This window comes from Lagenorhynchus albirostris, chromosome X (genome assembly GCF_949774975.1).
Source record: "Lagenorhynchus albirostris chromosome X, mLagAlb1.1, whole genome shotgun sequence".
NCBI lineage: Eukaryota > Metazoa > Chordata > Mammalia > Artiodactyla > Delphinidae > Lagenorhynchus > Lagenorhynchus albirostris.
Genome location: NC_083116.1, coordinates 66317431 through 66340656, shown reverse-complemented (window position 1 = coordinate 66340656; position 23226 = coordinate 66317431). Strand labels below are relative to the sequence as shown.

General features: G+C 40.1%; 3 protein-coding genes across 3 annotated transcripts in view; 1 reads left to right on the top strand and 2 right to left on the bottom strand.

The window, feature by feature from the left end:
* The first annotated feature begins 3070 nt into the window (after nucleotides 1-3070).
* On the top strand, nucleotides 3071-5056 carry LOC132513116 (toll-like receptor 13). The gene is given in 1 exon segment (XM_060137309.1): nucleotides 3071-5056. A coding segment is annotated over 1 exon segment (1986 nt).
* Nucleotides 5057-13829: 8773 nt separating this feature from the next.
* LOC132513652 (guided entry of tail-anchored proteins factor 1-like) lies at nucleotides 13830-14431 on the bottom strand. The gene has a single exon (XM_060138163.1). The coding sequence runs from the start codon at nucleotides 14379-14381 to the stop codon at nucleotides 13830-13832; it is 552 nt and encodes a 183-aa protein (XP_059994146.1). The 5' UTR covers nucleotides 14382-14431.
* Nucleotides 14432-19342: 4911 nt separating this feature from the next.
* Nucleotides 19343-23226, bottom strand: part of TAF9B (TATA-box binding protein associated factor 9b) — a 36235-nt gene continuing 32351 nt past the window's right edge. The window contains exons 8-9 of the transcript XR_009538376.1: nucleotides 22051-22178; nucleotides 19343-19624 (exon numbers count right to left, since the gene is read on the bottom strand). The gene's annotated coding sequence lies outside the window, so the exon portion shown is untranslated. The remainder of the gene's footprint in view (nucleotides 19625-22050; nucleotides 22179-23226) is intronic.

The following is a 23226-nucleotide window of genomic DNA, read 5'->3' as shown; positions in this document are numbered from 1 at the left end:
TAACCTTTACAAATATGGTAAAAATACATCCTGAAATTTTAAATCTAGTTCCAATGAAAAATATTCTAACCCAATGTAAGACTAGCATGTCTTGACTTTTGGTTCATAAAATATGGTCAGCATAGATATATTTTTCTAATATAGAAATTAAGTAGGGCAGCACAGTGACAATATCATAAAATTGTATTACATAGTATACAGACATCTAGTTTACTGTAGAAATTTCTTTTTTAATTGAAGTATAGTTGAATTACAATGTTGTCTTAGTTTCAGGTATACAGCAAAGTGATTGTTTATATATATATTTTTTTCAGATTCCTTTCCATTATAAGATATTATGAGATGTTGAATATAGTTCCCTGTGCTACACAGTAGGACCTTTGATGTTTATCTATTTTATATAAAGTAGTGTGTATTTGTTAATCCCAAGCTCCTAATTTATGTCTCTCCCTCCTTCCCCTTTGGTAACCGTATGTCTGTTTTCTATGTCTAGGCTCTGTTTCTGTAAATAAGTTCATTTGTACCTTTTTCTTAGATTCCACATATGAGTGATATCATATGATATTTGTCTTTCTTTCTGTATCTGACTTACTTCACTTAGTATGACAATCTGTAGGTCTATCCATGTTGCTGCAAATGGCACTGTTTTGTTCTTTTTTATGGCTGAGTAATTATCACAACTTCTTTACCCATTGATTTCTTTATGGACACTTAGGTTGCTTCCATGTCCTGGCTATTGTACATAGTGCTGCTATGAACATTGGGGAGCATGTATCTTTAGTCTACTATAGAAAGTTCTTATTTCTTCACTATCCTTGCCTCATTTTGAATACCACAACCAGACGAGTTTGGCTCTCTGCCCTGTTCCAGTACTTTGAAAAGTTCAGTGTGACAGGCCTAAACTCAAGCTGCAAAAACCAGTGCTGTTTGGGTCTTTGCACAGATTCTTTCCTATTCACTTTCTTGACTGCCTACTCTCTGCTCTCATCTCCCTGGCATGCTGAACCTAGTTCCACAACTGCTTCTAGAAGTCGTTCATTTTGGTTACCTTTAAGTACTTTTCTTCTATGGTTTATAGGCCCCAGCTCCCTGCTCTGGTATTGGCTCTGAATGCTCCTTTGATTGCAGTAACACCAGCAGTTCCAGGTAAAAGAAACCTCCTCCACTAGCCCTGTCCCCATGGAAACTTTATCAACAAAGCTTGTCCCTTTCTGTACCTTGTCAGGGTGGGCAATTTGGATGTTTGGAGCTTTACAGTTTTCCTTCATTTAAAATTTCCTGTGACAAACAGGGATAGATTTTAGGGGTCATATTGGTAACCCTTGTCATCTGTGAGAGCAGAGAACACATTCATCTGGCAATGCCATCTTGTTCAACCCAGTTTCCTTGAGTCACCTCACACTTATGCAAGACATATTTACTTATACTACTACTTTTTCTTCCTCTTCTGCTCCTTCTCCTCTTTGCCCTTCTCCTTCTTCTTATATTTACTTTTGCAATGAAATCTCTCATCCTTTGATCCATTTCCTTCCTGTTGCCTAACAAACTTAAAATGCCTTAAAGCATTAGCCTCCTAGCACTGAATAAATCTACTCATCTCAGTCCTAATACCAGTGGGCTGACTTAAAATTGAAACTATCATTAGATCATTGTTTTTTTCATTTTCTCTGTCATTGACATGGATATAAAGTGTAAGTATAAACTTAGGACACCATCTTTTGTGGAATATTCTAGAATTTATACACCAAATTAGCATTCTTCAAAGTGACCACTGAGATAGAGTTGTTACAAGTATCCCTGTGATGTAATCATTGTTACAAATGGTTGGGGGCTGCTCTTTTGGAATTAAGGGTCGACAGAAGGTAGTGGAAAGAACATGAGGTTCTGAGATGATATAGCCTTTGCTTTTTTTTTTTGCCACATATTCTGTGTTTCTATTTATATGAAATGTCCAGAATAAGCATACCCATAGAGAGAGAAAATAGGTTAGTGGTTGTCAGGGCCTACATAAAAGCAAGAATGGAGAGTGATTGCTAATGTGTGCAGGGCTTTTTTTGGGGGGGGCGGTGAAGACAATTTTCTGGAATTGGATAGTGATAATTGCAAAAACTTGCAACTATATTAAAAACCACTTCATTATATACACTTTAAAAGAATAAAGTTTATGGTATATAAAATATACTTTAAACTGCTATTAAAAATGTATGTAAACTTACATCTGATTTCCACATAAATAAGATATAGCCTTTTCTTTGAATTGCTAATCTGCCTCACATTAGCTGTACAATATTTGTGTCTCTGAGCTTCCAGTTCCCCATGTATACAGTGGGGTTAAGACTGTTTATCTTGCTGAGTTTTGTAGTGAGTCATTCATGCCTATGAAAATGCTGGACACATAGTAAGTGCTTGATATTTTCACACTTCTGTACTTACTGCCAATTTATCATCTGTGCAAGAAATTTGTTGCCCCTGTACACTCTCCCTTAGTTGATGGCTCTATTTCCCCCTCTCTCTTTGTGTTCTGGTCAAACTCAACTATATTCTTCCTTAAAAAATTATGAGTATGAGGGAAATTTTCTGACTTGATATATATTGAAACTTACAGCAAATAAAATAATTAATTGAAAATCTATAGATGTCATCCCATTAACAAAAAAAAATCTATCATCACTATGATTTAATATAGGGAGGTTGTGACCAATATTATGAGACCAACATAAAAAATGCATAGGAAATGTATGAATTTGAAAAAGAGATATATAACTTCCATTACCTACAGAGAACATAATCATTAACAGATAAACCTAATAGAATAAACAGTCATATTTTAAAAACTATTAGGAGTTCACAAAGCTTTCTATGCTTATGATCAACAAGAACACAAAAAATTAAAAAGTTATGGCACCCTTGCTATACTTAACTAGAAAATTAAATAGGAAAAAATAAGATATTTCTCAATATCTCAATAATAAAATCTAAAAGTTTCTAGGACATACCCTAACACAGAAACACAAAAATTTACAGAGAATATTTTAAAACTTTTAAAAAATATAAAGGAGATTTTGACTAAATGAAGATATACCAAGTCTATATTTGGTGTCGCCTCCTCTGAAATTTACCTGTATTAGAGGCTTTGGTTTTTTGGGAAAATGCCATTAATGCAGGGGGCGTAAAGCGCCTTGCCAACTGTACCAGGCTTTTGTCCCTTGACCTGAGCCAAAGCAGTGATCTCGTTCACCTCAATGACAGTGAGTTTGATGCTATGCCCAGCCTCCAAAGGCTGAATCTAAACACGTGTCAACTTTCCTTTGTCAGCAACAGGACCTGGAATGCCCTCCAGAACTTGAGAGCCCTAGACATGAGCCACAATAAGTTTAAAAGATTTCCAGAATTTGCATTTTCACCCTTGAGGTACCTACAATCTCTCTTTCTCTCTAAAAATCCCATCACAGTACTCAATAATATGGCCTTCTATGGGCTGTATTCATTGAAGGAGCTCAACTTGGCTGGGTGCTGGATAGTAAAAATTGACAAATACTCCTTTCCTCAATTTCCAAATTTAGAGAGTTTAGACCTTGGATACAACAATATTCGGACACTGAAACGCAGAACATTTCAGTTTCTGAAGAAGCTCCAAGTTCTCATTCTCTCCCAGAACCGCCTGAAAGACATAGAGGAGAATGCATTTTCTGACCTCAATTACTTCTATAAACTTGACTTGGCATACAATATCTTGTCAAGTTTTCAAGCAGGCCTTTTCTTGGGCCTGGAAAATCTAGAAGTTTTGAATCTCAGTTTTAATAAAATTAGTTATGAAACCAGTAGGACCTTGCCATTTCCTCCATTTATGAACCTCAAGTCTTTGAAACAACTCAACCTAGAAGGACAAATACATGGAATTCAGGTTGTTCCAACCAACTTCTTCCAAGGGCTGAATGGCCTGCAGGAGCTACTCCTAGGGAAAAATCCCATGGTATTCCTAGACCACCTTCAGTTTGACTCCCTGCTTAATCTCACAAAGTTGGATATCTCAGGAACAAAATCTGGAGACTGAAGTCTCAGTTTAAATATTTCCTTATTCCAAAAACTCAAAAGACTAAAAATGCTGCACCTGGAAAACAACAACTTAGAGTCATTGACTCCTGGCATGTTCTCTGGATTAGAAAGCCTTCAGGACTTCTCTTTAAGATTCAACAACGTAAGAGTCATTAATCAAAGTCATCTGGAGAATCTGAAGTCTCTGAAGTACTTTGATCTCTATGGGAACAAACTTCAGTGCAGCTGTGACAATGCATGGTTCAAGAATTGGTCAATAAACACAGCAAATGTCCATATCCCCTACCTCTGGAGCTATACTTGTCAGCAGCCAAATATCCAGAGTTTGTTGATAGATTTTGATGATTCTATGTGTAATTTTGACCTAGGAAATGTTTGCTTCTTCTGCTCCTTCAGTCTGGTCCTCACAACCATGGTCTCCTCTTAGTTCATTGCCAAGATGACTCCGTCTCTATGGTATGGGCTCTACATATTTTAAGCCTGGTACCTGGCCAAGTGGCAAAGGACAGAGAAGGAGTTCATCTATGATGCCTTTGTCTCTTTCACTGCCACTGATGAGCAGTGGGTATATGAAGAGCTTGTTCCAGCCCTAGAAGAAGGTGGCCAGCCCACTTTTAAGCTCTGTCTTCACCACTGGGACTTTGATCCAGGCATAGGCATCTTTGAGAACATCCAGAATGACATCAACACCAGCCGGAAAACTTTGTGTATGGTCAGTAACCACTACCTGCACAGTGAATGGTGCCAGCTTGAAGTACAGCTGGCCAGCATCAAGATGTTCTATGAGCACGAGGATGTCATCATCTTGATCTTCCTGGAAGAGATCCCAAACTATAAGTTATCCAGCTACCACCGACTCAGGAAACTTGTGAATAGGCAGACATTTATCACCTGGCCAGACAGTGCCCAAGAGAGGCCACTCTTCTGGGCTTGTATTAGAAATGCATTGGGCAACAAATATGTGGAGAAAGACAACACACAGCTGATTGTGGCCCAGTGACTAGAAGTCTTTGTGACCTCAAATCCAATGTTGCCCAAGGTGTGTATCGACTAAGAGTGTGACTGAATGTACCTGCTCTGCAGGGAGAAGGTTTCTCATGACCATTATTTGGTTAATGTCCATCAGGCAACTGGAAGCGTGAAGGGAGCTGCCTGAGGAAGCTTCAGGAACAGTGTTAGGGGATGTAATCCCGCTATTAGGGGATTAGATATTCGGAAAGTAGGGCCCTCATATGTGCTTGAGAACATTGCTCAGCTAGTTTATCCAAATCAGTTCCCGTCAAGATAGATTGAACTATACTCCTTCTAAGAACCTATAACAACATATACACCACACACAGGGTTTAATAAAAGCAAAAAAACAAAAGTTAGGATTCTGGTGTATTCTCCTTTAGGGCATGAAATTCCAAAGGCCAGCTTCTGTTTAAGTCAGAGCCCAAGTGTTAGGAGAGTCCTAGTCTGGATCCATTGATTTACTCAATGGGAAGCAGCCTTGATGATCTAGCAGTGCAATGATGACTGCAGGAACTATTACCTAGCTGTGATAAAAGACTTCATAGAGCAGTTTCTGGCAGCTATTCATAGGGTTGTAGCCCCAATGGCTTCATGCTTCAAGCACCAGATACAGACCAGTGTCCTGTAGCAGGCAATATCTGTAGGGAGCAACACCCAGCATAGGGGCCATGGCTCTGGTAGTAGGCAAAAGCGCTACAGATTCCTGTAGGAAGGAATTTCTTACAGGAAAAGTGCTATAAATTCCTGGAGCAAGAGGGGCCATAGGGATCTAGAGGAGATCAGCCTATAGTGGGATTAGTAGGGTACCAACACTGTCCTTTTCTGATTGTCTCTCCATGAGGACTTTGTCTTTGCCCTTTATCCCTAAGACTCTGAGAGGAGTTTGTTGAGGAAGAAAGACCCTGATGGGCAGAATCTTTAGCAGCTGAGGTAGTCAAATGTCTGCCTCAGTGGGCCCTTGCCAGGTCTCTCTGTACTACACATGACTCCCCTGTGTGAAGAGAGGTCGGCATGTTTGGGACAGGACTTTTGTTAAATTGTTAGGGAAAAATCCAAGGGCATTTGTGTGGGAAATTGTGAGTCATCAGCTGGATGTTTGTGGGTTAAATATTACATTGTTGCAGGAAAGGTTTACAACTGCCTCATGGGAGATGAAAGAAATATGACATTACTTAATTTTCTTTAAATCAAATGATATCTGATTTTGAGGCCCTGTTCTGCTAGATTGTTAAAAATTCTATCTTAGTCATTATGGGCTCCTCACCCTTACCCACTAACCCCTCATGTTCTTGCATAAAGCAAAAAAAGAAAAAGTTGGTGGAGGACTTTTGTAGAAAGGAAGTGCTCAGGAGTGAAAAACAGCTCTTTTTTTTTTGCATCCTGAAAAAAATGGGGGGCAATTTCTCCAGTCTTTGGTCCACATTACCACTTGTATTGTATGCCCATCATCCAAGCTGGATCCCTGGAGTCTGAGGACTCTGCTGCCTCTGGGCTATGCTTGGCACTGCAGTTTTTGCTGAAATTGGAGATAGCCATTCACCTCCCTGGAGATGAAAAGGGTCTTGGATCCCACCACTCAAGGAAACAGCAAGTAGACCTGTTCTTTTCCTGGTCTTACGTAAACTTCACCTCTCTGGGTGCTGCAGTCACCATTCTGTGTCCTGTCCTCCTCCCATCTCACACACACACACACACACACACACACACACACACACACACACACACACACACACCCTGGCATGATTAAATAAACTAAGACAGGAAGAAAACTTCCTGTCTTCAGACAACTTCAACAGGCATAGGAGTATATTCCCTTTGGATGGAGGGAGCTATATTTCTCTTATTCTTCCTGATTCTTCCACAGCAGGAAAAATAAAACAAAAACATCTCTATACATTGTTCTGCCATGAAATTAATAAGTGAAAATGACTAGCAGACTAAGATCATTGGGCAGCATGCCAATCAATGGCTGTATAGGATTCTTTGAAATTACAGTGTGTGACATGAGGGGCACAATACCATGAAGAGGGTGATGGCTGTAGCCTAGTAGGAAAGTACACATTGGTGCATGTGTGTGTAGTCCTTCTTGGAAGGAAAGGTGGATAATTAATAACTTGAACTCGTTTCATTTTCGAAACGATGAGGCAATCATGCTGGAACAGAGACTAAATTTTATACACATATTCCAGGAAACCAGATGAACAGCAGTGTTCACCCATGTACTTGGGACCAGCTACATAATTGCAGGGCCTAATGTAAAATGAAAATGCGGGGCCACTTGTCCAAAAGTTATTCGGAATTTCAAGACAGTGATGGCAGAGCACTAAATCAAGTACAGGGACCTTCTGAGTGTGGAGCCCTGTGTGACTGCACTGGTCACATGCCCATGAAGCTGGTCCTGCTTGTGACTATCAGCCAGGTGAATAGGATTTTCTCCTCACAACTTAAATCTCCAAATAGGAAAACAGTGTGTATTTTCCCACAGAACATATTATTTAATCCAGTAAAGGGATGATTATTTCCTTGAACGAAACTGTCTCGCCAGTCTTTGAGGTCATCTTAAAAAAGAAATGGAATTGTCTTTTGTATTTAAAAAAATGCCATCACACCACCACAGATAAAATGGTGCCATTGTCATTCCTGTTGTTTTAGTCTTGGAATGGACTGGGGCACTAACTCAAGGCATACCCATTATACAAAGGTTTGCATTATGTTTTTACATGTATCAAATATTTACTTAGCTGGGATAAAGGGAAATTCATTTCCTAGACCAAATTACTAAAACTATAGGCACTTTAAAATGAAACCATTGGAGCTGTAATTATATAAAAAAGATATTTGGAAATGATTATGTAGTTAATTTCTCTATCATCAATCAATCTGCAGTAACAAGTGGTTTAAATTGGAACAGAAAAAAATTTAGATGAGAAAAAGAGAAATGTTCCTGCCAGTAAAGCTAAAAATATATTAAGCTTAATTTGTTAGAAAGATCTGAATTTTTTTCCCTACAGATACTGAAAAAAGGGATAGAAATCTCTCTGTTTAGAATTATTTATATGGGCCTACCTGGATGATTTTGCAAAATTTATTTAATTAATTTATTTTATTTTTGGCTGTGTTGGGTCTTCGTTGCTGCCTGCGGGCTTTCTCTAGTTGCAGAGAGCCGGGGCTAGTGGGCTTCTCATTGCGGTGGCTTCTCTTGTTGCGGAGCATGGGCTCTAGGTGCACAGGCTTCAGTAGTTGTGGTGCACAGGCTTAGTTGCTCTGCGGCATGTGGGATCTTCCCGGACCAGGGCTCGAACTCATGCCCCCTGCATCGGCAGGTGGATTCTTAACCACTGTGCCACCAGGGAAGCCCCTACCTGGATGATTTTTAAGCTCATCTTCCAAACCAGAGTTTCAGTGCCAGCTCTGTATTTATGAGAAAGGGATGTCTCCACCTATTGAATATGTTTCCTTGCAACCACACATTTGCCCTTAATAATAGGATTAGTGATTGAGTTTAAGAGGCAGAGCCAAAATTATTCCTTGGCACACACAGTGTGGTCCAGAGATCAGAAGCATGAGCATCACCTGGGAGCTTGTCAGAAATGCATACTCTCAGGCCCAGCCCAGAGTCTGCATGTTAACTGAACCAGAATCTGCATGTTAACAAGATCTCCAGAGGATTCTTATACACATTATAGCTTGAAAGGCACTGGGTTAAGCAATTATTTACATTGAGAAATCTCTGGGAAGGTTCTCCTATCTTCAAATATTAACTCATCTTAGGTTACACAGTGATCAAAATGTAATCATTAAATATTCTTTGGATTTCTCTTCTTGTAATATTTCTCAAAAGAGTAACAGTAACAATACTATAATTTTACGTGTGTGTTGTTAATTACCATTTCCAAAGCACTTTCATACCTGTGATCTCACTTGATAACTTTGTGATGGGTAGCCCATTAAACTAATGCACCCTTATCATTCTACCAGTAAATATGAAGGTAGGTCAATATTGTATTGCTTTTGCCTAAGACCATTAAAAAATCAAAGAATACTTTGATGGTAATCATTTTGCAATATATAAATGTATCAAATCAACACATTGTACACCCTAAACTTATACAATATTATGTCAGTTATATATCAATAAAGCTGGGAAAAAACTGCAAGAATAATATATAGGTACAGTGAAATCCAACTAAATGAGTGCAAAATTGACATAAGAGTTTTGAGATAAAAGATAATATAGTGAGGATATATTTCTAAGCGTGAAAATATAGAAGGGTTCATAGAATCCCAGAAAGAATCTTCATCATTGGGTAGATTTAATTATTATGTCTAAAATAACATTCATTCTAATTGTTCAAGTGAAAAGAAGTGGCTCTGGAAGCTACATATGTGTTCATTTAAATCAGGTAACAACTTGAGTTAGAATTAGCCTAAGAAAATGCAGATATACAATGCAAAAAGGAGAATAGAAGATCTATTAACTTGGGAACTATAAAAACAGGTTTGTAGATATATCTGGACACTGCTGTAAAGTTTTGTCTGCAGATTAAGAAGGTGACATTGACCCAATAATGTCACTTACTATAATCATCTTTGATTTTATTATACTGTACCTGTAGGAGGAATTTAAGCTTGTAATAGGTGGCCTGTTGCATCCTAAAACATTTAGGAGGAACTGAGATAAAGCTATTGTGGATTATGGTGGCTCTAAGTCCAGTCCTAACAATTTTGTAGTTTCCAAATAAAGTTCTCAATGGAATCTTTCTAAATTGAAAATCATTAAATAAAGTGACAGAGACAGGGGTTCTAACTGGGGGGAACTGTTTCCCAAGATGAGAAATGTTAAGCATCTAGTGAAAAGCTAAAACTTTTAGGCTCACTGTCACAGGTGATACGTGGCTGCAAACACAGCTTAAGGTGTAGTCCCTGGCTTAATGGAGTTTGCGATCTAATTAGGAGATAACATATATTTGTGTAACAGATAATTAAAATGCTAGTCAAATGAGTGATACAGACAGTAAATGTTAAATTAGAGAAAGATGGCCAGAAGCCGAGTTGCACTAAGATATGGCAATTAATATCAGATGATCAAGGTTTGAGGCGTGACTCAACCACTTAAGAACTGTAACCCTGTTAGTTGACCGCTCTAAGCTCCAGTTTTCCACTCTGTAAAATCAGGATAATTACAATAGCTTTCTCTAGGCTGTGTTAAAGACTAAGTGGTCTTGGGAGGATGCCTGGCCCATATGTTAGCTAAGAAATTCACCTTCCTCATGACTGAAGGACCTGGGGCAGAAAGAGCATTGGGTGTCTGAGGATGGGCTTACTGAAAAGGAGTAGCTAGAAACATAGAGGCCACCAGCTTTGTCCACTTCACCATTTGCTAAAGGTCATCCCTAAAGGGAGACCTGGGTTGTTTCCCTCAAAGGATACAGCTCAGATTTGACGGTACTTCAAGCTTTGTAGAGTACTAAAAGATCTCATTTCATTGCTTACCATCCCCTGACATGCCCAACCTAATCTCTATAATCTAAAGTACCTGTGGATGCCCAAGGCCCAAGCCAGCAGCTTTTTAGGGTTAGAAAGAAGATTGGCATCAGTGAGTTGCAGTGATGAAAGGAAAGGGGACCGGAGAGAACGTGAAGTAGCAGAACCGGTTTCCTTGCTAGCCTCTGCACAGTACTGCCACCTGGTGGTTATTTAATAAACCACAATATCTCTTCCTCCCATAGTCTTGTCCTAAAGTACAGCCTTAGTGTTAACGGAGAGAACGTGGTGATGCACTGTATTCGTTTCTGGTGACTACTGTAACAAATTACTACAAAGATGGTGACAACAGAAATTTATTCTCTCATAGTTCTGGAGGCTAGAAGTCCAAACTCAAGGTGTGGGTGAGGCCATGATCCCTCTAGAAGTTCTAGGGGAGAATCTGTTCTTTGACTTTTCCAGCTTCTGTTGGTTGCTGGCCGCTGTTCCTGAGCTTGTGGCTGCATCACTCGAATCTCTGCCTGCCTCTTCACATGGTCTTCTCCTGTTCTGTGTGCCTGATCTTCCTTTGCCTCTCTCTTAAAGGGACACTTGTAATGGCATTTAGGGCCCACTTCGAAAATCAAGGATTTTCTCTTCATTTTAAGATGCTTAATTCAATGGACATCTGCAAAGACTCTTTTCCAAATAGGGCAGCATAGACAAGTTCCAGGCATTTGATGTGAATATCTTTTGGGGACCATTTTTTGGCCTAACACATTTATTCTTTATTATCATTTATTATACATTGTTGGTAATGAATATATAAAATCGATTGGGACTTCCCTGGTGGCGCAGCAGTTAAGATTCCACCTGCCAATGCAGGGGACACAGGTTCAAGCCCTGGTCCGGGAAGATCCCACATGCCGCCGAGCAACTAAGCCCGTGTGCCACAACTACTGAGCCTGCGATCTAGGGCCCGCGAGCCACAACTACTAAGCCCGAGTGCCACAGCTACTGAAGCCCATGTGCCTAGAGCTCGTGCTCTGCAACAAGAGAAGCCCCCGCTCGCCACAACTAGAGAAAGCCCACGCGCAGCAACGAAGACCCAACGTTTCTTTGGTTTAATAAAAACAAAATTATTAAAAAAAAAAGATTGATCTGCTGGCCAGGGCAGGCCAAGAGGATAGGATACAGGATATAAAGTTTTGAATTTGGGTGTGGGGATGAGATAAGGAGGGAAAAATCTAGAGTGTCAACTTTTCTAGGGAAGGCCAGCTTGGGTGGGACAGCTCAGTGAGAGACCCTGGGTGGCTGGGAAGCAGCACAGAGGACTCTGGGCACATGGTGTGGAGGAGAGAGTATAGAAAGGGCAAGAAAGGGGTGGTGAGCTAAGATTTAACTTTTGTTTGTTTTTAATAAACTGAATGTGAGTGGTCCTAACCCTTAAAATCCTCTATATGTATAAGGAAATGGGCACTCTCAAACACTGCTGGTGAGACTGGTGGAGTTGGTAAAATCCTTTTGGAGAACAATTCTACATATATATCATGTACCTCCATCCAGTAATTCTAAGAAGTCTAGAACTCTATTTTAAGGAAATGATCAGAATACAGGAAGATTTATGCACAAAGACATTCCTTATGTCCTTTTTTTATGGTGCTCTTGAGTGTTTGTAAACAACTCAAATGTCTACCTTTAGAAAGTAATAGTTGAGTGAATTATGGTTCATCTATATGATGAAATATTTTATAGTCATAAAAGTATGTTTATGAAAAGTATACCATAACATGAAAAATGCTTTTATGTGAGATGTTAAGCAAAATAAGTAGGAATTATGAATACATACATACATACTTTACACAAATATTAATTCTAAATTGATTCAAGATTTAAAAAAATATGTATATGTCACCTCTTTATATGTATATATACATATTGAACTCTCAGAAATTGTGCATAAATATTTAGGTGACATAACCACCTCTTAAAAAGCACAAACAGGGACTTCCCTGGTGGTACAGTGGTTGAGAATCCACCTGCCAATGCAGGGGACATGGGTTTAAGCCCTGGTCCAGGAAGATCCCACATGACGTGGAGCAACTAAGTCTGTGCACCATGACTACTGAGCCTGCGCTCTAGAGCCCGCGAGCCACAACTACTGAAGCCCGCACGCCTAGAGCCCGTGCTCCGCAACGAGAAGCCACCGCAGTGAGAAGCAGGCACAATGCAACGAAGAGTAGCCCCCACTTGCTGCAACTAGAGAAAGCCCGCGTGCAGCAACAAAGACCCGATGCAGCCAAAAGTAAGTAAATAAAATAAAATAATTTATAAAAAAGCACAAACATCATATCGTTTATTTTTGTATTCATCTAGCTCAGTAAAATCTTGCCTCCTGAAGCTAAATATTTTTCCCTCTATGTTTATTTCAACTTTTGTTCCCAAGCAGTTAGGCTTAAAAATTTGTAGATGTATACAGTGTATCTGTGATACATGCTGAATTACTACAGGAACTGCAGCTATAAGTTGAACAAATATGGGTGAATGGGCTTGGTCCTAAAGGATGTAAGGGACTTTGACAGAACCAAATAGAGTGCCAGCACTGCCACTGGTCTTGGAGCTCATGGTACTTGGATTTTAGCACTGATACAGAAGAGATTTCTTAACAGAACTTTTTTGTTCATCAATCTAAAGTATTTAAAGTCAATTCATAGTGGAAATCTAATTAAAGGTCAATATAGAAAAATGTTCTTATACTGATATTTTAAAATATGGAGATACCTCAGAATAAGCAATAGTGATAGAGTTAACCAAGTACTTCCTGACCTTAAACAAATACAAATATATATATATATTTTCCTTAATAAAGAAACTTATTAAGCTGCCCTCTCAGCACAGCCAGCAGCACGTCAGTCTCCCATCTGAAGAAATTTATTGATATGGGAAAATGCTTACATAATAAGAGGGGTAAAAAATTGTATGTGCCAGATAACCTTAACCATACAAAAATAAATAGAAAAAAAGACTGGAAAAAATATACCACAATGTTAAGAGGGGTTATCCATAGCTACTGAGTCTTTTTAAAAGTTTTTTCTTATATTTCTAATCATTCTACGATGACATGTACTAATTTTAAAACCCAAAAGAAATTCTTTCAGAAGTGAAAGAATGGCCGATAGCAGGAAATGCTGCAGAGGGGCTAAGCATAGTGTGAATTGAAAAGGAGTCACAGAATTTGGGAACCAGAGGTGGTGTTTCAATAAATGGGGTATCAGACCCCAGGTATTGGGCTTGGATTACTGAGGCAGGCTTGGGTTGAACTGTAGCCCTGCTACTTCACATTTCGGTGACACTGGACACGTAAGTTCTCTAGGCGTCAGTTCCTTTGCTGCAAGCCCTGCTACTCCAGTGGGAAATGGTACCAGGCGTTCTAGTGGAGTTATCCATCTACTCGGCACCACGGTCACAGGGACAGAGTAGTATGTCCAAATGAGTGTGACCATCAGGGCAGCTTGCAATATGTAGAAAGCAACACTTATAACCCATTTTATCTTAGGCAACTGAGCTGTCCGTGCTTTCACGTGAGTTTTGAGCTTATCAGTCATCTTGTTGATCTTTCTCTCCAGCCTGGCGTATCTGGCAAACTCGTCCATCACGTTGACGGTGGAGAGCTCCTGCTTCATACCCTGGATCTCTGCTCGCATCTGAGACTCCTGCTCCACGTCCTTCTGCAGCACCCTGGACGTGAAGGAGGAGAAGGACGGGAGGAGGATCCTGAGTACATTGCACCCAAACACGAAGCTGAGCACCAGCAGCCAAGCCCAGCAGTCAGCCTCTGCCGCGCTCATCTCGGAGGCTCACGGCGGCGCCAGCTCGGCTAAAACAGCTCCACCTGGGACCAAGCTGATGGCCGCGCGTGCGCAGTGAGCCCAGCGCCCCGCAGAGGCGCGCCGCCGCGCCTGCGCACTGTCTATTAATACTTAATAGTAATAATTATTACTTACATAATACTTAGATTTAGAACTCCCATACCCATTCCTGTCCCCATCTACCCCACTCTTTCCACTCTCATAGCTAACCATTTTATTAGTTTCTGATATATCCTTTCAGTGTTTCTTTATACAGATACAAGCAAAAATAAATATATATTTTCATTTCTCCCCTTTCTTATACAAAAGGTAGCATAGTACTTATACACTATTTTGCATCTGGCTTTCTTCACCTAAGTACATCCTGAAAATACAGAGCTTTCTCATTCTTTCTTACAACTTCATATAGTATAACATTCAATTATATACTATAGTTTAAAAAATCTAATCCCTTATTGGTAGACACAAGTTTTTTTCCTGTCTTTTGCTATTACAAACAATGAGAAAATGTACATACATTATCCATAAAGTGCAGATATGTCCTTATCATGAATAAATTTGCAGAAATGAAAATGTTGGCTCAAAGGGTAAATTCATTAAATCTTCATTCCACTTAGAGTTTTAACCTGCTGTATGGTGTGAGGAAGAGATGGAACTTTATCTTTTTCTATAGTATAGATACCTGGTTGTGTCAACACTATTCATGTAAAAAATAAAGTCCATCTTTACCCCACTGATTTGATTTTGTACTAATTTTCTGTATGTATTTGGTTCTATGATGGACTTTCTCTTTTGTCCCATTGGTCTGTCTACTCATGTTCCAGTGACTCGGTGTGTACTTCTAAAATTTTGCAAGTTTAGCTCTGCATGGTTTTATTAAGGAGGGTGCAGGTACTATAAGAAAAAGACCCAAGATTGTACACAAGTAGTTTAACAAGATAGAAGTTTGTTTCTCTTTTAGGTTAACAGAGTAGAGGTAAGTGGTCCAGGGCTGGTAAAGAAGCTCTGCCATGTCTGGGTCCAAGGTGGCTGCTTAATCTTTTGGCATCTCTTAGCCAGCAGATGGGGAAAAGGGCCAAAGGAAAGCATGAACTTTCCCTTTCAGTGTCACAATGTGGAAATGGCTCACAATGATTTCCAGAACTTGGTCACTTGGCCACTCCAAGCCACAAGGGAGATGGGGAAATGTAGTCTCTTGCTGGATAGCCATCTACCTGGCTACAACTTAGGAGTTCTATTAGATAATAGGGGGAAATGGTCTTTACTACAATGGTGGCCTGATGCAAAGGACTCCAATGTTGAAGGTACTGGTGTTAGGGGAAGCACTGAATGAAAGTGGCCAGCACCACACTAACCATTTGCATGAGTTATTTTATGACAGGAGGTCCTGATAAGGAACACGGAACTAACAAGCCACCACCAACCAGAAGAATTCGGGAAAGGTCAAAAGGAGACGCCAGTCCATATGTCCTACCAACCTCCCAGAATCCTCCTCGCTGGAATCCATCTTGGCTGAGTGATGCGCGCACTACCAGGAAGGACCCTGAGTCAGAACAATTGGCCAGAGACAATCCAGAAACTAATCCCATTACCATAAAACCCGAGACTGTGAGCCACATGGCAGAGCAGTCCTCCTGGGTTCCCTTACCCTGCTGCTCTCCGCCTGGGTGCCCCTACCCAATAAAGTCTCTTGCATGGTCAGCACGTGCCGCCTTGGACAATTCATTTCCAAGTGTTAGACAAGAGCTCACTCTTGGGCCCTGGAAGGGGTCCCCCTCCCTGCAACAGTGAGGCACTGTAACCTGAAGAATGGCATAAACTCTTCTCTCCAGGGGACTAATGCAAAGGTGTCTAGGGTTCATATAGGCTTTACCTTCCTGCCCTCACAATTTTGGTGTTTTTTCCCCTCAGAATCATATTTATTGTTTGTTAGAGCTCCTCTCTCTCTGTCTCTGTCTCTCTCTCTGTCTCTCTCTCTCTGTATGTGTTCTCATATGTGTGTGGGTTTTTTTTTCCTTTTACTTGTTCTTTTCTCATTGCTTTACTCACATGTCCTTGGAGATATCAATCTTTTTCTGAGGCAACTCTTGGGGCTTGTTAATGAATTAATTGGCAAAAAAAAGCCTCCCAGAGAACAAAAACAAGAACCTGTTTATACCTCTGAACTTCCTACATCCCTTTCCTTGTTATCCCACTTGAATGTGATAAAGAATGGATAGCTTAAGCGGCCCAAATAAGTGACCTTTTACATTTGCAGAAGATGAAGTTTGCATATGAAATGAGATCTGGGTTATAGAGACTGCTAAGCTAAAGGATAGGGATAAAGCCAAAAAGAAAAGATCCTAAAGCCTTAGGGAGACCATATTAACTAAACTGGAATGCTTTAGATAGTGAAAGGAGGCACTAAAGCAATTCAGTATATATGAAATATTTACCTACTGATCAACAAATTGGCTTTATTATATTGGTAGGCTATAAAACAGTTCTGTTAAAAACTAATTTCAAAAATAAAATTCTTTCTAAAAATAAAAACAACATATATCACTGTACATTAAAGCAAAAAACACTTATATTGATTATCTGAACATTAAAAAATAACACAAGCAGAATTTTTTGGTATATATTCACATACCTTAATCAGTTTCTTAGCCACACCTGTCTCTAACAGCACGTTACCAATATTTTTCTGAAAACGTATTTTTTTCCAGTATGGTCGTAATGTTTTAAATCTTTTCATAAAATTGCCTGCAATTTGTTTCACAGTTGCATTTTATGGTTAATAAATTTGAAATTGCAAACATCTTCAATTGATTCTTCTCATCACAATGTTTTTAACTGAGAAAACACCCTCTACAGGAGAAGAAAAAAATTCTACTAAATGGAAAACATTCTCAATACTAATATTTTTATTAGAAAGTATATATACTTCAGCTCAAATATATTCACAGGTTCTGTCTTTTTGCCTCCATTCAGAGTACCTCTCCTTGACTAACATTTTTATAAGACAAAATGTTGTCCATTAAGTTATCTCTACTTTTTTTTTTTTTTTTTTTTTTTTTTTTTTTTTGCGGTACACGGGCCTCTCACTGCTGTGGCCTCTCCCGTTGTGGAGCACAGGCTCCGGACGCACAGGCCCAGCGGCCATGGCTCACGGGCTCAGCCACTCCATGGCATGTGGGACCTTCCCGGACCAGGGCATGAACCCGTGTCCCCTGCATCGGCAGGCGAACTCTCAACCACTGCACCACCAGGGAAGCCCTATCTCTACTTTTAATTCCTTTGACTGTTTTGACAAATTTAGATACTGCAAAATTTTAGGATGTGTCAACTTCATTCCATTCTGGAGCAGAATATCAAGTTACCTAATTAAAAATAGAATCCCCATCAAAAGATTTTCTCTACAACTTGAGATATCTCTAAGAACAGTTTGATATAATTTCAAAATCAAATGTTGTACACCATGAAGGCTTCTCATTCTCCAGTCTTCCTTGACTCTTTCTACAAGTGTATGTATTAGCTCTTGGTGTCATAGGTTGGTATATTAGTTTTCTATTGCTGTGTAACAAATTCAACAGTTTAAAGCAACACCCATTTATTTTCTCACAGTTTCTGTAAGTCAGGAGCCTGGGCTCATCTTGGCTGGGTAATCTGCTCAAAGTCTCACCAGACTACAATCTAGGTGTTGGCCAGGGTGACAGTCTCATCAGAGGTTCAGCTAAGGAAAGATCCACTTTTCTCAGAATGTTGGCAGACTTCATCTCCTTTCAGCTGTAGGACTGAGGTTCTTGTTTTCTTGCTATTTACCAACGGCTGCTCTCAGCTCCTAGAGGCCACCCATTGTTCCTTTCCATGTGGCCCTCTCCATAGTCCCTTTCACAATATGGCAGTTTACTTCAAAGCCAGCAAGGGAGTCTCTTTAGTGCATGCCAGCAAGAGGGAGTCTTATATCTACATTGTAATCTAATCATAGGAGTGACATGCCATCATCCTCATCATATTCCATCAGTTAGAAGCAAGTCGCAGGCCCCACTCACTCAAGGGGAGAGGGTCATACAAAGATGTGAATACCAGAAGGTGAAGATCATGGGAGTCATCTTTGAATTTTTCCCAAGGTTCCCTGGGAAACAGACTCTGAGTTTGAGATTTGTGTGCAGGTGGATTATTGGGGGCTGCTTTTGGGAACAACACCTGTAAAGGAGTAAGGAAATCAGGATTGGATAGAGAGGGAGAAGCTGCAAAGAGGTCGCAACCAATCTCACAGACTGAGATGGTCCTTCAGAAATGTCCTGAAATGAAGCAAAGAAACTAGGCCTTTGTGACCTTCATTGAGCAATCACTGCATGTAGGCTGCCCCTGAGAAGGGGGCATGACCTTAGGCAAGGCAGCTCCCTTCAACACAGGACAATTTCTGAGGAGGTACTCAGTGTGAGCAGTCAGCAACCAATATTCCCAGCAGCTAGAAATGAGTGCCTTAGTTCTGAAGAGGGGGTTCTGAGTGAAATGTCACATCGCCATTACACTTGGTTAACCATAAAATCTCCTTAATTAGTACATATATTTCCCAACTACTATGAATAAAATTTAGTTGAATTTATAACAACAAAAGTGTTCTAAGGGCTTGGAACTGTATTGGCAGGTGAGTCAATGAGGGAGGGGCTACTCAGAAAAAAGTGGTGGTTTTGATATATAATGTCAAGGGTGGGTGAAGGGGATAGAATTTGGTGGATGAGAGCTCTTTCATGCCTTTAAATAGCATGCAAAATATCATGCGGGGCCAGGCTAACACATTAAATCCCCAAAGTCAAACATATATTTCAGTAAAATGTAATAGAATAAGAGCAAAAGCAGGTTGAACTTTATTTTTTTCCGACAATTTAATTCCACTGCTGCTTTCGAATTTTTTTTAATGAATTAATTTATTTTTGGCTGCATTGGGTCTTCATTGCTGCGTGCGGGCTTTCTCTAGTTGTGGTGAGTGGGGGCTACTCTTCGTTGCAGTGCACAGGCTTCTCATTGCGGTGGCTTCTCTTGTTGTGGAGCAGGGGCTCTAGGTGCGCGGGCTCAGTAGTTGTGGCTCACGGGCTCTAGAGCACAGGCTCAGTAGTTGTAGTGCACGGGCTTAGTTCCTCCGCGGCATGTGGGATCTTCCCAGACCAGGGATCGAACCCGTGTCCCCTGCATTGGCGGGCGGATTCTCAACCACTGTGCCACCAGGGAAGCCCCTGAATTTTTAAAATATTTATTTATTTATTTTGACTGCACATGGTCTTAGTTGTGGCATGCAGGATCTTTAGTTATGGCATGCAGACTTCTTTAGTTGTGGCATGCGAACTCTTAGTTGCAGCATGCATGCGGGATCTAGTTCCCCGACCAGGGATTGAACCCAGGCCCCCTGCATTGGGAGTGCAGAGTCTTACCCACAGGACAACCAGGGAAGTCCCAGGATGAACTTTAATAGGGGGAAAAAATCTAAAGTCCTCTCTCTAAGTTTAGAAATTACTTGTATAAATGATGCAAAGGGTTGCCATGTCCTAAAAGCAGTTCATGTGAAAAATATCTGAGAGGTTTAATTTACCACAGCTTTAGCTCTATGGCATGACTGAGAAAAATGATAATGCAACCTTAAGTTGAGTTAATAGAAGTCTACGTTATTGTAAATAACAGTTCTAGTGTACCCTGTGCTAACCAGACCTCATCTGTGCCCAGTTAAAGGCAAAGTTTTTTATAACACACATGTAGAAAAGTGCATGAATCACAACTATACAGCTCAATGAATTTTCACAAGGTTAACATACCCATATAACTGGTAGAGTGACCAACTGTTCCAACTTCCCTAGGGGTGTCCCGGTTTTAGCACTGGAAGACTTGCATCTTGGGAAACTCCTCTGTTCTGGACAAACTAGATGGTTGTTACCCTAACCCATCCAGATTAAGACATAGAACATTATCAGCACCCTAGAAGCCCTCATATGGATCGTCAGTCACTACCCACTCTTCTTCCCCAAAGGAAACCACTATCCTGACTTCTAACACCATAGATTATTTTGAGGTGCTCTATTTTAATATGAGTACTACAAACTAAAGAGCAGAGGTTAAAACCTCATAGCTCATGGGCTGAATCTAGCTGATAGATGTTCTGTTTGAGTTATGCAATATTGGCCTGTAGAGCTTTTTCTTTTTTTCCACTTATTTTATTTGGGGGCCAGTGCTATGAGTTTTAATACAGGTATAGATTCATGCAACCCCTATCACACTCAGAATACAGAATAGTTCAATTGCCACAAAAATCTTCCTCACGCATCTCCTTTCTAGTCACATATTCCACCTAGTCCTTGGCAACCAATGATCTGATCTCCATGCCTCTAGCTTTGCCTTTTCCAGACTGTCATACATTTGGAATCTTATACACCATGAAACTCATGAGTGTGCCTTATTTCATTCAGCATGATACCCTTGAGGTTCATGCAAGTTGTTGCTTGTATTAATAGTTCATTCCTTTGTATTGCTGAACAGTATTTCATTGTATGAACGTACTTCAGTTTGCTCATCCATTCAAGGACTTCTGCATTGTTTTCAATTCTGAGCAATTATGAATTGTGCTGCTATAAACATGTATGTACAGGTTTTTGTGTGAACATAAACCTTCATTTCTCTAGGGTGAATACCTGGGTGGGGGAATTGCTGGGTCATATGCTAGGTATAGGTTTAATTTTATAGGAAACTGCCAAGCTGTTTTCCAGAGTGGCTGTACCATTTTGCACTTCTATCAGCAATGTAAGAGAGTTCCAGTGCAGAGTTCTGCATCCTTGTTAACACTTGGTATTATTATTTTTATATTTATTTTAGCCATCTTAATTGATATAAAGTTGCATCTCATTGTGGGTTTCTTTTTTAAATGTTAATTTAATTTATTTACTTTTGGCCGCGTTGGGTCTTGGTTGCTGTGCACGGACTTTCTTCTAGTTGCGGCGAGCGGGGGCTGCTCTTCGGTGCGGTGCGCGGGCTTCTCATTGCGGTGGCTTGTCTTGTGGAGCACGGGCTCTAGGCACACGGGCTTCAGTATTTGTGGTGTGCAGGCTCAGTAGTTGTGGCATGTGGGCTCTAGAGTGCAGGCTTAGTAGTTGTGGCACATGGGCTTAGTTGCTCCATGGCATGTGGGATCTTCCCGGACCAGGGCTCGAACCCGTGTCTGCTGTATTGGCAGGTGGATTCTTAACCACTGCGCCACCAGGGAAGCCCCTCATAGTGGTTTTTTAAATTTTTATTTATTATTTATTTTTAAAACATCTTTATTGGAGTATAATTGCTTTACAATGGTGTGTTAGTTTCTGCTTTATAACAAAGTGAATCAGTTATACATATACATCCTCATAGTGGTTTTAATTTGCATTTCCCTAATATCAAATGGTATTAAACATTTTATCATGTGCTTATTTGTCACCTGTATATTCTCTTTAGGGAAGTGTCTAAGTCCTGTGACCATTTTTTAAAAACTGAGTTTGTTTTCTTACCATTGAGTTTTGAGAGTTCTTTATATATCATGAATACAAGGTAACAGTGACTGCAACAAATCGCTTCTCATAGCTCTTAGGATAAAAATCACATCTTTATCATGGTTATAAGCCCACAGGATCTGGTCTCTCCTTACCTTGCCTCACCAGTATAATTTTAGAACTCTCTTCCTTCCACTCTATTTTCCAGCAACACTGGACTTTTTATATTGTCTCAGGCACTTTCCCATTTTAGGAACTTTTCATCTCTGATGCTGCTTCAGATCTGTAGTAGATAAAGTTTTCTGATATTTTTGAGCTTCCAGGTTCTCATCTGTAAAATAGAGATAATAAGAGTACCTACTTCAAAGCTTTTGTGAGTCGTAAATGAGTCATGTATGTTCAGTCCTTAGCACAGTGCCTGGCATACAGCAAGCGCTCAATAATTGGGAAGTATTATTAAATTCAGTGTGTCAGATTGTATGCTTGTTTTGCTTTCTTTGCTGACAACCTTGGTTGCTATTCTATCTTATCCAAAAGGAATTGCTTCCCACTACCACAGTAACCCAGGTGGAGTGAAATAAGCGCTAAATATATGCAGAGCTGATCACCGGGAGGCCAGAAGGCCCATCTGGGCCTCAAATGCAGACTCAGTTGGAAGTAACTCCATGGAGATTTCCCAAATATACACTGACAGGATTAAAAGACACCAATGCTTATCTCATAACTTTGAACTTGTGTCTCAATACCAATGCACTATGAATTAATATTTCCTACATCTTACCTGGACCTTGAGTGCCATGTGGGAAATTTTTGTTTCTGACTCAAATTACTTCATTCCAGCCAACTCTGTAAGCATGTTGGACCCGAGTGCCTAGTTCTGAGCAATGGTTGTCTGTACTATACTATAGTTAAGTAAGTGTATGGACTCTACATCTTAACTGCCTAGGTTTGAATCCACCATTTACAAGATCTGAAACCCTAAGCAAGTCACTAAACCTCTTTGTAGATGAGTTAATTCATCTGTAAAATGAGGATTGCGAGTTTTGTGAGCAACAAAACTTTTTTTGCGAGTTTTGTGAGCAACAAAACTTTTTTTTGTGAGTTAATATATGAAAAATGCTCTAAGCGTTTGCCATTAGCTTCATGTCGTAACCAAACAATTACATTGTACTTATTACAAAAAAGGTGAGGGGGGGGAACAGGGGGAACCGGGGCCTTTCCCAACTTCTGAGAGGTCTCAATTCTTAAAGGCCCCTTAGCAGTCTTACGGAGAATTCCATTTGGGGGAGCCAGGAAAACAGAAATTTTCCAAAAGGAGCTGCCATTTGCAT